Source organism: Dendrobates tinctorius, unplaced genomic scaffold (genome assembly GCF_039654945.1).
Source record: "Dendrobates tinctorius isolate UK_male_01 unplaced genomic scaffold, ASM3965494v1 ptg000011l, whole genome shotgun sequence".
NCBI classification, from domain to species: Eukaryota; Metazoa; Chordata; class Amphibia; order Anura; family Dendrobatidae; genus Dendrobates; species Dendrobates tinctorius.
This window is the reverse complement of record NW_027361679.1, coordinates 117,846,396-117,862,143: the sequence shown is the minus strand read 5'-3', so window position 1 is coordinate 117,862,143 and position 15,748 is coordinate 117,846,396. Positions and strand designations below refer to the sequence as shown.

Below are 15,748 nucleotides of genomic sequence, written 5' to 3'. Positions count from 1 at the left end.
GTTCATAGGCTCCCGCCTTCTCTCAGCGGATGCAGATGGACGGATAAAATGCTGGGGAATGACAGACCACTTAGCGAATAGCTGGCAAAGCTTGGTGGGAAGTGAAGTGGATGGTGACCCAATAGTCGCTCTTTCATGGCTTCATAATGGTGTGAAATTAGCACTTCACGTGGAAAAGGTGACATGGTTGTTTATAGCCATTTCCCATATAGAATATTTTCTAATAAAATCATGTTGATCTCACTGGTTTTATTCTTTTACCAGTCTGGAGTTTCTAGTTTTGGTGAAAAATTCTCTCGTGTAAAGTTTTCTCCATCCCTCACGTTGTTTGGAGGCAAACCAATGGAAGGCTGGATTGCTGTTACTATCAGCGGATTGGTGACTGTGTCTTTACTAAAGCCCAATGGACAAGTGTTGACAGCTACTGAAAGCCTGTGCCGCCTTCGCTGCAGGGTGGCACTGGCTGATATTGCCTTTACAGGTGGTGGCAACATTGTTGTAGCCACTTGTGATGGAAGCAGCACATCCCCTGTACAGTTCTATAAAGTCTGTGTGTCTGTCGTAAGTGAAAAGTGCAAAATCGACACCGAGATCCTTCCATCACTCTTCATGCGCTGCACCACCGATCCTGCACGCAAGGACAAGTTTCCTGCAGTGACACATCTGAAGTTTCTTGCTCGAGATATGTCTGAACAGGTAAATGCAAAGAGCAAGACAGTCTAGAAAGTTCCAGAATGAACCCATATAGCTTCCCTTTAGCCACATGATGTTCTTGCCTCTGTCTGACCTTGATAGGTATATGTATGTTTTTTTAACCAAACACTGATATAAGTCTTCTGCTTTTCTTAGGTGCTTCTCTGTGCTTCTAATCAGTGTTTTAGTGTGGCAGAGTGTTGGTCCCTGAGGAAAGAGGGACTTCCTCTTAATAATATCTTCCAGCAGTTGTCCCCTGGAGGTACGTAAAACTTATCTTTGCTGTCCACACAATGTAGTGCAGTCTGGGAAGTATACCTGTTTTTCTGGTAAAACATCCTGCACTGATCTATCATTTTCTAGGAAAAAAATATATACACATCAATCACAATGTATATATTGTTCTGCCCTCTGGATATAGGACAGCCTGTTATGTGCTCTGAATAAAGCAATCTGTTTGTATTATTGCTGGGTTAATTATAGCACCATCTAGTGGTGGCTGAATTTATAGCTGTGTCTTAAACAGCATTCAGAAGCAATGCACTTTGGATTGAGGCAGTGCATAGTGGGAACTACGCAGTGTATTCTGGGATGAAGGAGACTCCATTTTCCTTTTGTGGCTCTCATAGGACACACATGTGAATTTTGTCCTCTTGTTAACCTTAGTTTTCCTGTGACTTCTCTACTTGAGTCGCTATCTGGGTAAAGCATATCTGGTAAGGATCAGTGTTTTCTTACAATGCAGTGCTTTACAGAGGTGTTATTTACTGTCTAGCAACCAGGAGATGTCATTAACCGTTTAGCTACGAGTTCACAGTGAATGTAATCAGTGACGCATGTATTCTCATGTAATGTTTGCATCACCGTACACTTTCTATAAATGTGTTAGCTGTGTTATCATCTGCCGAATACTTACCTATGTCATTTTGTATTCCTCGTAGTTTTATCGCGCATGTTCTATACTGTTCACCAATAAACGAGTTAGACTACAGAGAACAGTCTGCTTATTTGGAACACAGAACAGTGGTTTATGCTGAATTGCACACTGTGACAACGTGTATGAAGGCACAACATATATTGTTTTCTTTATTATTCAGACTTAATAGAATCTCAGAAATTCTAGGACAATTTAATCCGAGAATGTCTGAAGTTTTTGTGCACCAAGTGAGACATTTGACTGTCAGGCTTTAGTAACCACTGCATTGGAGATTCTGCTCACAGCCTTTGCCATTCTGACCAGTATTCTTGGCTGAATCAGAACTGAAACCTAACTGGCCCTATTGTAGTCAGTGGGGTCTACTGGGCATTTGTGCTGTATGTCATGAGAAGGATCCTATCCTGTAATTCAACAGCTCTTTTAATTGTGAATTTTTATCTTTTGAGATGGGATCGCACCAGTTTGTAACGGGTGGCGTTGCATTAGCATGTTCTTTTGACCATACAGTGTATAATTGTCTATACGTGTGATATGTAAATTCCTCTATTTTGTCTCTATGCCTTATGCTGTCGTCTTTTGTCTTGCAGTAAGTGATAAGCAACCAATGATCCTGAAGTGGCGAATATTATCTGCTACCAATGAACTGGAACGCGTGTCTGCCGTGGCATTGCCTAAACTGCCAATTTCCCTTACGAACACAGACATCAAAGTAGCAAACGATACAAAGTTCTATCCTGGCTTAGGTATGGTATTCCAAAGATTCAATATAAGAAAAATGTTTTGTGGCATGTTGAAGATTGATTTTATGGATGTTATTAGAGTAGTTTCATGTCTAATGATTAAACTTCAATCATATTTTCAGGTCTTGCTCTGGCGTTCCATGATGGCAATGTGCATATTGTGCACAGACTATCCCTACAGACAATGGCTGTGCTATTTGGCTCCTCCATGCGCCCATCAGAAGAACCTAGCTTAAAACGGCAGCGGTCACCTACCCCATGCATACACTTTAAAGCGTTGCAGATGTCTTGGACGTCTCTGGCTTTAGTCGGCTTGGATACTCATGGAAAGGTTAGTTGAAAGTAAATGTAGAGCATACATGTACTATATAATACGTTATCTAAGATACCTATTTATTTAAAGGGAACCTGTCATCTGATTCATACTGCCCAAACCGTAGGCACGATTGCAGCTAGGTGTACTATTTTCTGAAAAGCTCCAGCGTTAAAGAGAAAACATTGGTTGGTGATCAGGTCTGGTTCTGCCGCTGGCCTGCGCTTTCTGCCACTGCTACAAGTTATTGACAAGTCTTTTGCTACGGGATAGATCTGTCAATCGGATAAAACGCCGCTGGGAAAAGTAGGCTGTGGATGGTGTTGGACTAGTCTCCAGCTATGGTTTCTGGCTGGATCTGTAAAGGATACCGTCTCTGTAATGCTGAGGAAATGCTGTGAAGCATTTCAGAGAAAGCTATTCCTGGCTGTAATCATGCAGCCAGGATCGAGTTCGTGCAACCTGCGGTATGAGAAGCATGAATCAGATGCCTGGTCCCCATTAATGAGTCATTTTTCTTGCTCGCTTTTATCGTCTGTCAAAATGTGTGTGCTTTGTTTGCATTTTTTCCTTTTTGAAGGTTACTGTTTTTCTTGTTTACTGAAAGCAAAGCAAAGCTGACAGTATCTCTGCACAGCTCTGTTATGAAGAGCATTGGGAAAATATAAGTACCTTAGAAACCACTAGATAGTACTCCGGATCATCTTTTGTTTTGAAGGGTTCTTTACGTTGCAGATCAATAGAGCAGCCTCAGCATGAAATACGGACCTGGCAAGTCCCAGAATTTGTCATATTTCAGTATATTATATGGGCAATCTTTGTTAAGATCATTTTAAAGGTTTACGAGGGAATGAAAAGAAATATAAAAAATGTTGCCAAGAATTTAATACAGGTGGAGCCATACGTACAGTAACAACATAGTGAGGCATCTTGAGAACAAGGTTGCACCCTAAAAGCCACCAAATTTCTAAGATTACTCCAGAAGTCTTTTAAATCCTGGTATAGGTTGGAATAATGGCCAACAAGCGCATGTATCTATAAACGTAGGGTATGTGCACTCAATATCTTTTTCAGGTGGATTCTGCTTGGAAGCCGCCAGTGACTTATGCATGAAATTTAAAAAAATTAAATAGCCAAAAAAGATATCAAAGAAGTCACTTTAGGAAAAACATTGACACCATTGTCCGGAAGCGTTTTCTCCTTCAAAAATGATGTGACTGCGGCCTTTTTCCCTTCCTTCTTTCATTCTCATACTATGATTCATTTCTTGAGCCTTTCAAGACTGGAGGGTGGCCTGCCTCCTGCAAGTGGTAGAGTAGGACAGCGTGAGCTGCAGTGAGCAAGTCACAGGAAAGTCCTTTTTATTTATTGGTCCTGGGGTTGTGGGCAAAAGCACAGAGGAGTTTACTATGGGGATACCACATACGGTAGTAGAGATCAAAAATGTAAGTCTGGGACAACTCTACCAAATGTGAGTTAAAGGAACAATACCTCTGCGCCTGGGGTGGGCTGTTAGTTTTTCCAAGTGGCCACATGAGAGACCGCGACCTCTGAAGCCGTGTGTGCGCTTCCTGGCTTCAGAGGAGCAATGATGTGGGAGAAGAAAGCAGCATGTAATTTGCAAAGAGCTGGTTCTGACTCCCCCTGTGGGTGTGATAACATGCTGTGAGGGACCACTCGTCTGGGGAAACTAGCTCCCCATCCACTAGTCAAAGGCCTAATTATCATATGAAACGCAAAGTTTATAAAGCATTTTTTTAAAAATGGGTCTAGGTATTGAACACTATAGAGGGCTGGTTAGGCAGGGAATTTAAAATAGTCTATTGCTGGTGGGTTGGAGGGCATGGGCACATGTACCCTTTAAGGCTGCATAACAGGAGCAGTACGAATTACAAGTATAGCTGTACCTTTATCCACAGCCCAACTGTGCACAATATGATGAAGCCCTACAACCCCCCTCAAACATGTACTGGTCAAAAATTAAAATAAAAAATGAACTCTACTCGCCACGTTCCCTCATATGCGCTGATCAGCTCTGTATAATGTGTAACGAATGCCCCCACAGCAGGCACGATGTCACCACGCCCATTGAGCAGTGACTTAGCCGCAAGTCTGAATAATGGCTCAGGGAGCCGGCGGCTTCATATTCAATCATTGTATTCACCTTAAGATGCAGTTTCTGGTGAAATTGAGAGGCTCGGCGGTGGGCAAGGGGCAGCCACATGGTGTGGTATACCACTGTATCCAGCCCTGGTTGTCCCAGTCTGCAAGCTGGGCGGTGGGCAAGGGGCAGCCACATGGTGTGGAATGCCACTGTGTCCAGCCCTGGTTGTCCCAGTCTGCAAGCTGGGCGGTGGGCAAGGGGCAGCCACATGGTGTGGTATACCACTGTGTCCAGCCCTGGTTGTCCCAGTCTGCAAGCTGGGCGGTGGGCAAGGGGCAGCCACATGGTGTGGTATACCACTGTATCCAGCCCTGGTTGTCCCAGTCTGCAAGCTGGGCGGTGGGCAAGGGGCAGCCACATGGTGTGGAATGCCACTGTATCCAGCCCTGGTTGTCCCAGTCTGCAAGCTGGGCGGTGGGCAAGGGGCAGCCACATGGTGTGGAATGCCACTGTATCCAGCCCTGGTTGTCCCAGTCTGCAAGCTGGGCGGTGGCCAAGGGGCAGCCACATGGTGTGGAATGCCACTGTATCCAGCCCTGGTTGTCCCAGTCTGCAAGCTGGGCGGTGGGCAAGGGGCAGCCACATGGTGTGGAATGCCACTGTATCCAGCCCTGGTTGTCCCAGTCTGCAAGCTGGGCGGTGGCCAAGGGGCAGCCACATGGTGTGGAATGCCACTGTATCCAGCCCTGGTTGTCCCAGTCTGCAAGCTGGGCGGTGGGCAAGGGGCAGCCACATGGTGTGGAATGCCACTGTATCCAGCCCTGGTTGTCCCAGTCTGCAAGCTGGGCGGTGGCCAAGGGGCAGCCACATGGTGTGGAATGCCACTGTATCCAGCCCTGGTTGTCCCAGTCTGCAAGCTGGGCGGTGGCCAAGGGGCAGCCACATGGTGTGGAATGCCACTCTATCCAGCCCTGGTTGTCCCAGTCTGCAAGCTGGACAGGGACAGTGGTTGGACCAGATGTGGGCCGCACTTTTGCCCTGGTCTCCTCTGTGTTTTCTCTAACGTAAAGCCAAAAACTGTAGAGTAAGTGTAATTTTAGAATTTTATTCCTGAGCAGCACAGGCTGTGTATGAGAGAAAACAAAGGCTATAAACCAATCCTCTCCAGCTATTGTCTCTCCTATTCCCCTTTCCCAAGCTCTCCACAATGGGGGGGACTTATCCATGGAGTGGAGCAGAGATCCATGCAGAGTAGTAGTCTTGAGTTGACGACTCTTCACTATATTTTAAATCTCTAACTTGCTAGTAGATTTAGTCCCCAATATGATCAGTGTTGGGAAGCACACAAATAACTTTTCTTATTTTTACAGCTATAGTCTACCCATGGACATCACCTACTCCTTACTGTTTTATCACTGACTGTTCAGACCTTTTGTTTTACAGCTCAGTATGCTGAGGGTCTCCCCATCCATGGGACATGCACTTGACATGACTACATCACTTCGTCACCTCCTGTTCCTTCTTGAATACTGCATGGTGACCGGCTATGACTGGTGGGACATATTGCTTCATGTGCAGCCAAACATGGTACATAATTTAGTTGAGAAGCTGCATGAGGAGTACACGAAACAGAATGCTGCACTGCAACAGGTGACTGCGCTTTACCAGATCACTTTGCTTAGGTACCCCCACTGAGTAATGCCAACTTGTAGCTCATTGAGTATTATCAGTAAGGCATTAAGCCATCATTTTGTGAAATAAGACTATCACTAGTAAATGTTTGTACTAATTGTACCACATTGGAGCGGTGATGTGGCTCTCTGAGCAAGTAGTGTTTGGGAATGCTTATGTACTGGGAAAAATGGTAACAGGGCTGTAGCACTAAAGCAGTGCAGGGACCTTTCATGCTCTTTACCAATGGTGTTTCCAGAGGTCAGACCGCTACCACTCAAAAAGTGATGGGCTATCCTTGTAGTATGCCGTCACTTTATGAAATGGTAATAATCATTTAAACGGAAGCTGTCCCCGAGATAGGTGTCTGTGTCTTTTCTGGCAATTTGGACCCTACAAATTTGCTGACAGTGACAGGTCTCGATAAGGAGACCTGTAAACTTTTCAGGAGGATTTAGCAGGCACAACTACCTTCAGCTACAGTAAGCAATCCATAAAACTTCCCCTCTGCTTTTTGAGTGATGGCTGTAGCGATCTCCTGGTTGAACGCTACAGCCAATTTAAACACAGATGGATGACATATCGTTAAAACTCTTGTTAATCTTTTTAGGTCCTTTCCACCAGGATTCTGTCCATGAAAGCATCACTTTGTAAACTGTCGCCTAGCACAATCACTCGAGTTTGTGATTACCACGCCAAACTGTTCCTCATCTCAATCAGCTGCACTCTCAAGTCTTTACTTCGACCTCATGTTCTCAACACTCCTGACAAAAGTCCAGGAGACCGGCTCACTGAAATCTGCAATAAATTTCCGGACACTGGTGAGGGTCCTGGGTGCTAGGGTTACATTGACACAAGTCGACACCCACGCTAATATACATTAATATAAGGAAATCCTTTTGTCTTTAGATATAGATAAGGTTATGATAAACCTGAAGACAGAGGAGTTTGTGCTTGACATGCCAACCCTTCAGTCTTTACAGCAACTCATCCAGTGGATTGGTGATTTTGTGTTGTATCTACTGGCAAGCCTTCCTAATCAGGTAATTCAACGTCCAAACTATAATCTCAAATGGTTTAAGTATTGAAATCTTCCACTGACCCTTTTGTCGTAAAGACGGTGTAGCCTGAAAAATTGTTATCCAAGCTATTCCTTATTTATTGATTTTTATAAAAGCTGCCTATGTTCAGATGATGCCTGAAATACAGCACATGGCTATTGTAGCCAGTGATTAACGAAAGTGGTCATGTGCTGTTGAACTCTAGTGCCACCTACTGGAAGTAGCAATCCTACAAATCATTATCGACCCTTTAACGAGACTTGAAATATGACTTATGATAAAAGCCAAATCATAATCTCAATTTGTAGACGAGGGACAATACCCCAAAACACCGTGACTACAAATTGAGGTTCTGATTTGACGTTTATCCGAAGTCTTGTGACAAGGCTCGTTAAAGGGTCGATATTGACTTGTAGGATTGCTACTTCCTATAGGTCGCACTAGAGTTCAAGTCCTTTTCCTCTCTGAAGAGACAATTTGCAGATTTCATTTCCCAGAGGAGCATTGCAGTCTCCTCATACTGGCGTGCCAGACCTATCAAGTCACTCTCCACAAGGAGAAACTTTACCTCTTAGATCCCTTTTTACACCTTAGTTACCCTTTCTTCATCTCTATCGGTATATTTATCTATTTACAGGGACTATTGCTACAATCTATTTTTACCCATTATCGTTCCTCTATTGTAATGTAACAAATCTACATTTTTTTTTTTTTTTTAATTTTTAAAAAATGTAAAATGACTTAGTTTTGTATTTCGAGCTTTGACCCTACAAGACTGTGAGAAGTCAGGCTCTCTGCTGTCTTTCACTACTTTGACACCTTGATGAGACTTTCCGATCCCGCTGTGTGGGGGCAGACTGTGTGTACCAATCATAAGCAGATGAGGAGACACATGCTGCTTGATGATTGATACAATTATATACGTGGGAATGTAAGGTGGTGTCCTGAATAGTATGAAATTGCATGGCTTGAAATGCCACAATTTTGGTAAACTTTTTGGCATAATCCGAGTCAGCCAATAGGTCGTGTAAAGTTTGAAAAAAAAAAGTGTTCAAAGATATGCCAAATTTATCATCCAACATGAGCCACTGTGAAAAGTGTCAGATTTATGGGGCTGTGTAGTGTACATTTCCACTGTCTGTTTATTAGACAATGCTGTAGAGTATTAAAATGTAATTTATAATGCGACATGTATTCAACAGGGCTCCTCTTTCCGACCCGGACACAGTTTTTTGCGTGATGGCGTTTCTCTTAGCACTTTGCGTGAACTGATGGTCATGATCCGAATTTGGGGCCTTCTGAAACCCAGCTGCCTTCCGGTGTACACAGCCACATCAGATACACAGGACAGCATGTCCCTACTTTTCCGGCTTCTTACTCGCCTCTGGATGTGCTGTAAGGATGCTTTTTCTTCACGGGCAGAAATTCTTCTCTGCCTGAAAATGTAAAAAACATTTATCACATTGCTCATTTTCGTGTTTGTTGTTTTTCAGCTTTATAGTAGCTACATAGAAAAGGCATGCTATATGAATGGGGAGAACCAATTCTGCTAAACTAAAAAACTCTGACTAGGCATCTCAACCATCCTTCATCTTTTCTATTGTCGTCATAGGGGGCCGTGCCAGTTGTGTCCGTACACCGATCAATAAGTAGACTTGTAATTATTATTTCCATGTTATGAAAATGATCAGATGTGACTGTAGGAAATTGTTTTTGCACTATAATTGCAGTAAGGTGCATATACAGTGATGACCATTTCCAACATTGAAAGGAATTGGAGCAAAGTTTAGCAACAAGCCTATGATATGTGGAGAGAAACATACTCAAATTGTAGGACTATAGATTGTGCTTAATCACCATAGTATGCAACCTCAAAAAATAAAAATTTAGTGCAAAAAAAACCAAAGCAAGACAATTTTTTAATCTTAAAAATGAACAATTTTACTAAAAAAAAATATTTAAATATAAAAACATGTAGATACACACGTTAGCCAATAGGTGGCACCCAATAGCATAAAGAAGAATATTCAATGTCTAGTGTTCCTAGAAACACGTGTAAGGAATCGTGCAACAATAAAATGTTGCCCATTCAGGTGTATCTATAACCATTTGAATAACATTGAGATGAAATATGCAGCACTCACCACGTTGAAGTAAATCGTACAAGCCCTTTATTTCACCTTTACGGTACAGGCATTGAAAGCAGATGTGCAGGCTAGGGAGGGATGCCTATCCTATGTGGCACATAATACTGGAGAAACACCAACAGTATCCTATAGAGCAAATAGTCCTGAGAACACATGTAAAGGATCAAGTAGTAAGGAGGACTATATAGCAGCATATATAGTGTTCTGCATAATAATGATCAACCGAAAAGGACATCTATGAAATCACATATATATAGTATCCCATATAATGATGAAATGTGACTTATTAACAGAGCTTGTGTGTAAGGTGTTCCATATAATATAACCTGGTAACCATTAGTATATACTTGAAAACTCATAAGATGACTCATATGGAACCGCGTCCTTGAGTCCCTGACGTGCGTTTCGGTGCTATAGGCCCATGTGACAGCATTCGAGAATGCTGTATATATGTTCCCAATGCTCAATCCATAAACAAAATATAGCTATTATACGCTTCTACGGGACGGTCCGGTTTGATGGGCGTTGCTGTTCTTGATCCAGCACCTCCTCTCATTTCATGTGGATGGACACGTTCTATATCATCCACACAGTTTCCTCGACAATACGCCCCTGCACAAGCTCACTTCTCTGCCATGTCAAGGGCAGAGTAAAATATTGTAATGGGCATGCGCAGGGAATGGTTAAATGGCATCGGTGCATGTGCATTGCAATACTTTGCTCTACCTTTGGCAGGGAAGAGAAGTACAAGCGCAGGAGCGCACTGCTGAGGACACAGTGTGGATGACGTAGAACGGGTCATCCACACGATGCAAGAATAGAGCAGGTGCCGGATAATGACCGGACCAGCCCATAGATGTGTCTAATAAAAGCGATTTTTTTTTGTTTCAAAGAGACCGCATTGGGGAACATATAGACAACAGTCTAGAATGTTGTCACGTAGGGCTTACAGGTGCTGGCCTTACTTTATATAGGGAAAAGCTGCTGACAGGTTCCCTTTAAGTTTTGTCTTAAGCCTGTGAAATTAATACTTGATAGGGCTGAGATTGGGTGAGTGACTCAGCCATTGCAGAATATTCAACTTCTTTGCCTTAAACTCCTCGGTAGCTTTCACATTGTGTTTTGGGTCATTGTCCATGTGTACTGTGCTAGACCGTCCAATCACCCTTCTGCATTTGGTTGACTCTGAGCAGATAGTATAGCCTTGTACACTTCAGAATTCATCCAGCTACTTCTGTTTTCAGTCACATCAATAAACACTAGTGACCCAGCGCCATTGGAATCCATGCATGTCCATGCCCTCCACTACTTCCACCTTATTTTACAGAGGATGTTGTGTGCTTTGGGTAATGAGCCGTTCCAAGCTTTTTCCATACTTTCTTCTTCCCATCATTCTGGTACATGTCGATCTAAAGTTTCATCTCTCCAAAGAAAACTTGGGCTGGTTTCTTTCGATTTTTTTTTTTTTTTTTTTTTTTTTTTTTTTTTTTAGCAAAGTCTAATCTGGCCTTTCTATTTTTTTTAAGGCTGATTAATGGTTTGCACAATGCGGTGGACACTCTGTATTTGCTCTCAGGAAGTCTTTTTTATGATACACTTAGATACTGAAACAACAAAGTGGGTAATAGGTTTGGGGTTGATGTCAGCTGTTTTATGGACGCTGACTTCAAGCCCAGGGGTTAGTAATGGAGAGGTGTCTACAGGACGCTCACATTACTAACTCCATAGTCATATTACAAGATATACACAGCAAGAATAAAGACCTTTATTTGAAATAAATGGACCCCACCCTCTTTTTTTTTCCTTTTATTACTATAAAAATTCAAGTAATAAAACACCATATTCCTCCCCTGTCCAACAACAATCAGTTTGTCCGACAAAGAAGTCCAGCTCTGCTACATCTGGATTTCGTGGCTGAGCAGTGGCCTGATGCAATCACTTTAGTGACAAGCGGTAACGTCATAGAGGTTACCGCTGGTCACAGGCAGCTGTTCCAATGCTCAGTTTAGTGTGAGCCTGCCGATGAACTACGATAAGCTTCATTGTCACCTGGTCGTGCTGATTTCAGGGAGACCAGGCGACTATGATCCGAGCTGTGTTCAGCACCTGGGAACAGCGCAAACTGTCCTGCTGTTCGCAGGTGCCGGTACATGTCACACGGATGCCACATGTATGTAATACACGGCTAGCTCCGGTACTGGTTTTTCCAGAAACGGAAATATCAGGAAGTTTGAAAGAGCCCTTAAAGAGCTGTAATTCCTAAACCCCTACTCCAGTTAGGATGTGAATACCCTCAACTTAAAGCTGAGAGTCTGCACTTTAAGCCCATATTGATTATATAACTTTATTTTTAATGTGTTTTGGTAAACGGCTAAAATGACAAAACCATGTTTAGCAAAACTTCCATGTAAAGAGCCATTGTTAATGTATGCTAAAAGAATCACTTGTGTTGAATGAATGATGCTCTAATGTGAAGTACCCATAGCACCATTATCACGCCCCAATATGTTAGTACTGTGAATTATTGTCCTTGTAGATGTACAAGTTGTGGTGTTTTCTTATGTTTTAAGTAAATTGAAATAGTTAGACCACAGCTTATGACCTATTTCTTGTAGGCCGAGATGACAACCATCCATGTGAGCCGGATGAAGCATTGATAGATGAGTGCTGCCTGCTACCTAGTCAATTTCTTATTCCTAACATGGACTGGTTACCCCTAGGAAATGGGTTAATCAGCCGGCTTCAGAGCAAGCTGCCTCTCCGCCTACAGTTTGGGAAACCACCTGGTGCCCCCAGCCATGCTTCTATACAGTATGAAGCTTATACAAGGTAAGCAGAGCAGGTTGTCTGAGAGTGACTGCAGTTTTGAAAATCGCATGCTTGGAGTCTTGTGACGACCATTGAAACCAGCCAGCAGAGCTGTATCCTAACAGTGTGTATATTACACATTGTTAGTGTAGCTTGCTGAAAGTTGGCCTTTGGTCGAAAAATTCCTTTCAAGATTATTATAGTCTTATTATGTACAGAGCCATTGTAGTCAACTGCCAAGGCTAGCTAATCACTTGATTTATTACATCAGTTTTTTAAAAAAAATCAAATGTGTATGACCCAACGCCGACACTCCCATGCACAGTGGAACGCTACTTTCACCATGTGTCAATAGTAGGCTTTCTATGGCTTAAAGGGGTATTCTCATCTCCAATATCCCAATATCTAGTAGGCATAATAATATTAGCAAATACCTCCCATTAGAAATGTAGTATAGTTCTTCTGATTCCCTATGTCTCTTTCCTCATGTGCAGGCATTGCAGTACCTTAAGTATCCATAGTTAGGTCCACTGATAAAGTGACAGCTTGTTACTAGTGGTCGTAACCATGGACACCTAAGGTGCTGCAATGCCTGCACATGAGGAAAGAGACATAGGGAATCAGAAGAACTTTACTACATTTCTAATTGAAGGTATTTGCTAATATTATTAATACACCTACTGCGTATTGGAAAATGATCTTGGAGAATGGGAATATACCTCTAAGTATAAGAGTAGTTTTTACTGTGAACACTTGCTGTTTTTCAAAATTTCTTTTGATATTGCTCAGGTCACCTACCCAACCAAAAATTGATCATCTGAGAAGACTGCATCTGGGAATCTTTCCCACTGAGACCTGCAAGTCCTGCACACGGTGAGCTTAATGATATCCATGAAACAGTGATGCCATAGTGTATTATTAACCCCAGCCTGACATGTCCCATTTTCAGTTTTCCTTTCCTTTGCTTCTTCCAAGAATCAAAACTTCATGTTTTTTCTATTCACATAGCCGTATGAGAGCTTACTTTTTGCAGGACAAGTTGTACTTTTAAATGACACAGTTGATTCATACAATGTACTGTATTTTTCGGCTTATAAGACGCTCCGGATTATAAGACGCACCCCAAATTTTGAGGAGAAAAATAGGATTTTTTTTAATAAAATGGTGGTGCTGCTTATAATCCATGCGTCTTATTGCTTACTGGGGAAGCGGGGTCCGAGGGTCACTGCTGGAGGAGGCAAGAGTGGAGCATTGCTACAGGCAGCAGGCTGGGATGAGGGGGTGTTCCGATGTGCCGCTGCGGGTGTCTGGTGCTGCTGCGGTGTCCGACAGTGCTACCTGGTGGTGCTACCCTGTGCTGCAGATGCCCAGCAGTGCTGCCGGTGCCCAGCGGTGCTACGGGGGTGTGCGGCGCTGCCGGGGCTCTGCCAACATTTTGTGACAGGCCGTTTTCCCGGAGTCTACTGCACAGGAAACCATGGAACTGCCAGGGCTCTGGCCTTTCACAAAATGTTGGCAGAGCCCTAACAGCGCCGGAGACACCCGCAGCAGCATCGGGCAGCACTGCTGGACACCCCCTCATCCCAGCCTGCAGCAACAGTACCAGTAAGATATATACGCATTATAAGACTCACCCCCATTTTCCCACCAAATTTCGGGGGAAAAAGTGCATCTTATAATCCGTAAAATGCAGTATAATGTAGTGGAAAACAGAAACATTTACAGTGCAATAAAATTGCAATTCTGACATTCTGTTTTTAGGAATTGTTATTTATGGCATACATTGTGACCAAGCAATATTATTCTCCTCATTAGTACGATTAGACCGATATCAAACTTGTCCAGTTTATTATTATTTTACTGGTGTAAAAAAGATAACATGATTTTTGGTTGCTTACCGTAAAATCTGTTTCTCGGAGTCTTCATTGGGGTACACAGTAACCATGGGTGTATGTTGTTGCCACTAGGAGGCTGACACTATGCACAACAAAAAAATTAGCTCCTCCTCTGCAGTGTACACCCCACTGACTGGCACTAGGATAATCTGTTAAAACAAACAGAGAATTTAAAGCAGTCCCTGGGGAGGGAAACCGCAGAAAACTTTGTTCAGGTTGGAGATCTCACCACTGCCGCCTGCAATATCCTTCTGCCTAGGCTGGTATCCGCCGAGGCGTAGGTATGGATCCTATAAAATTTGGCGAACGTGTTGATGGAAGACCAGGTTGCCACTTTGCAAAGCTGTAGGGCGGAAGCCCTATGGTGTGCCGCCCAAGAGGCGCCCACAGCCCGAGTCGAGTGAGCCTTAATCCCAGGGGGAGGCACTCTGTTGTTGACCCAGTAAGCCTCCAAAATTGCCATTCTGATCCAGCGAGCAATTGTTGCCTGGGGGCCGGCAGGCCTCTTCACGCACCATCTAGTATGACGAAAAGGGAGTCCGTCTTCCTAAAGGGGGCAGTCCTTGCCAGATAGACCCTTACCGCCCTAACCAGGTCTAGCTTATTCAATGAACGTTCCAGAGGATCAGTCGGAGCAGGACAAAAGGAAGGTAGAACAATGTGTGACGGACTCAGCTCCTGCTGAGCCCATTTTTTGAGTGGACCCTCTGGGTCGTGGCACCCACCCACCGAGGGCGAGCTGACCTTGTGAGAATCCACCCCCTATACAGGGAGTGTCAGGGGCAAGACCAAGGGGGTGAGCCACCACGACTGCTGGGACCAGACGGCCGGCTCAGGGGACACTAGACGAGTGTCTGACGACAAGCAGGAAGCAAGACGAGACTAGACGTAGGTGCAAGGTATCTTCATTAGAATAACACAAGATCACATACAGAGAAAACAAGCAAAACGTGCAAGGTGCGCGCGTGGGCACGCCAAGGTCCATAACATGGTACGTGCCAGATGGCACGCCTAGGCACAGGTAATGGCAAGATGGCATCGGACTCCGGACTGCTGGCAAACCGACAGGGTCCAGGGATCAGGCTGCGGACGTCAGCTCCGGACATCAGGCCGTAGTCATCTGGTTCCGGACCTCTGGCAACGGTCGGCAGGTTCCGGGCATCCGGCAGGCAAACCAGGGTTCAGGCAAGGAGGCACGACAGATATCCAAGCAGGGTGCGTGTTTAGGGAACACGCCAAGGTCCAAGGCTAGGTGCGTGTGTAGGGGACACGCCAGGGTCCAAGGCTAGGTGCGTGTGTAGGGGACACACCAGGGTTCAAGACTAGGTGCAAGGCAAGGTGCGTGTGTAGGGGACACGCCAGGGTTCAAAGCGAGGTGC

General features: G+C 44.0%; 1 protein-coding gene across 1 annotated transcript in view; it reads left to right on the top strand.

Annotated features, from left to right (window-relative positions):
• The window catches only part of MED16 (mediator complex subunit 16), a 37,877-nt gene that overhangs the window by 4,918 nt on the left and 17,211 nt on the right, over window positions 1–15,748 (top strand). The window contains exons 3-13 of the mRNA XM_073546884.1: window positions 9–178; window positions 265–696; window positions 850–955; window positions 2,218–2,373; window positions 2,493–2,701; window positions 6,231–6,437; window positions 7,069–7,279; window positions 7,368–7,501; window positions 8,722–8,914; window positions 12,282–12,495; window positions 13,264–13,347. Coding sequence (XP_073402985.1) covers window positions 9–178; window positions 265–696; window positions 850–955; window positions 2,218–2,373; window positions 2,493–2,701; window positions 6,231–6,437; window positions 7,069–7,279; window positions 7,368–7,501; window positions 8,722–8,914; window positions 12,282–12,495; window positions 13,264–13,347 — 2,116 coding nt within the window. The remainder of the gene's footprint in view (window positions 1–8; window positions 179–264; window positions 697–849; window positions 956–2,217; window positions 2,374–2,492; window positions 2,702–6,230; window positions 6,438–7,068; window positions 7,280–7,367; window positions 7,502–8,721; window positions 8,915–12,281; window positions 12,496–13,263; window positions 13,348–15,748) is intronic.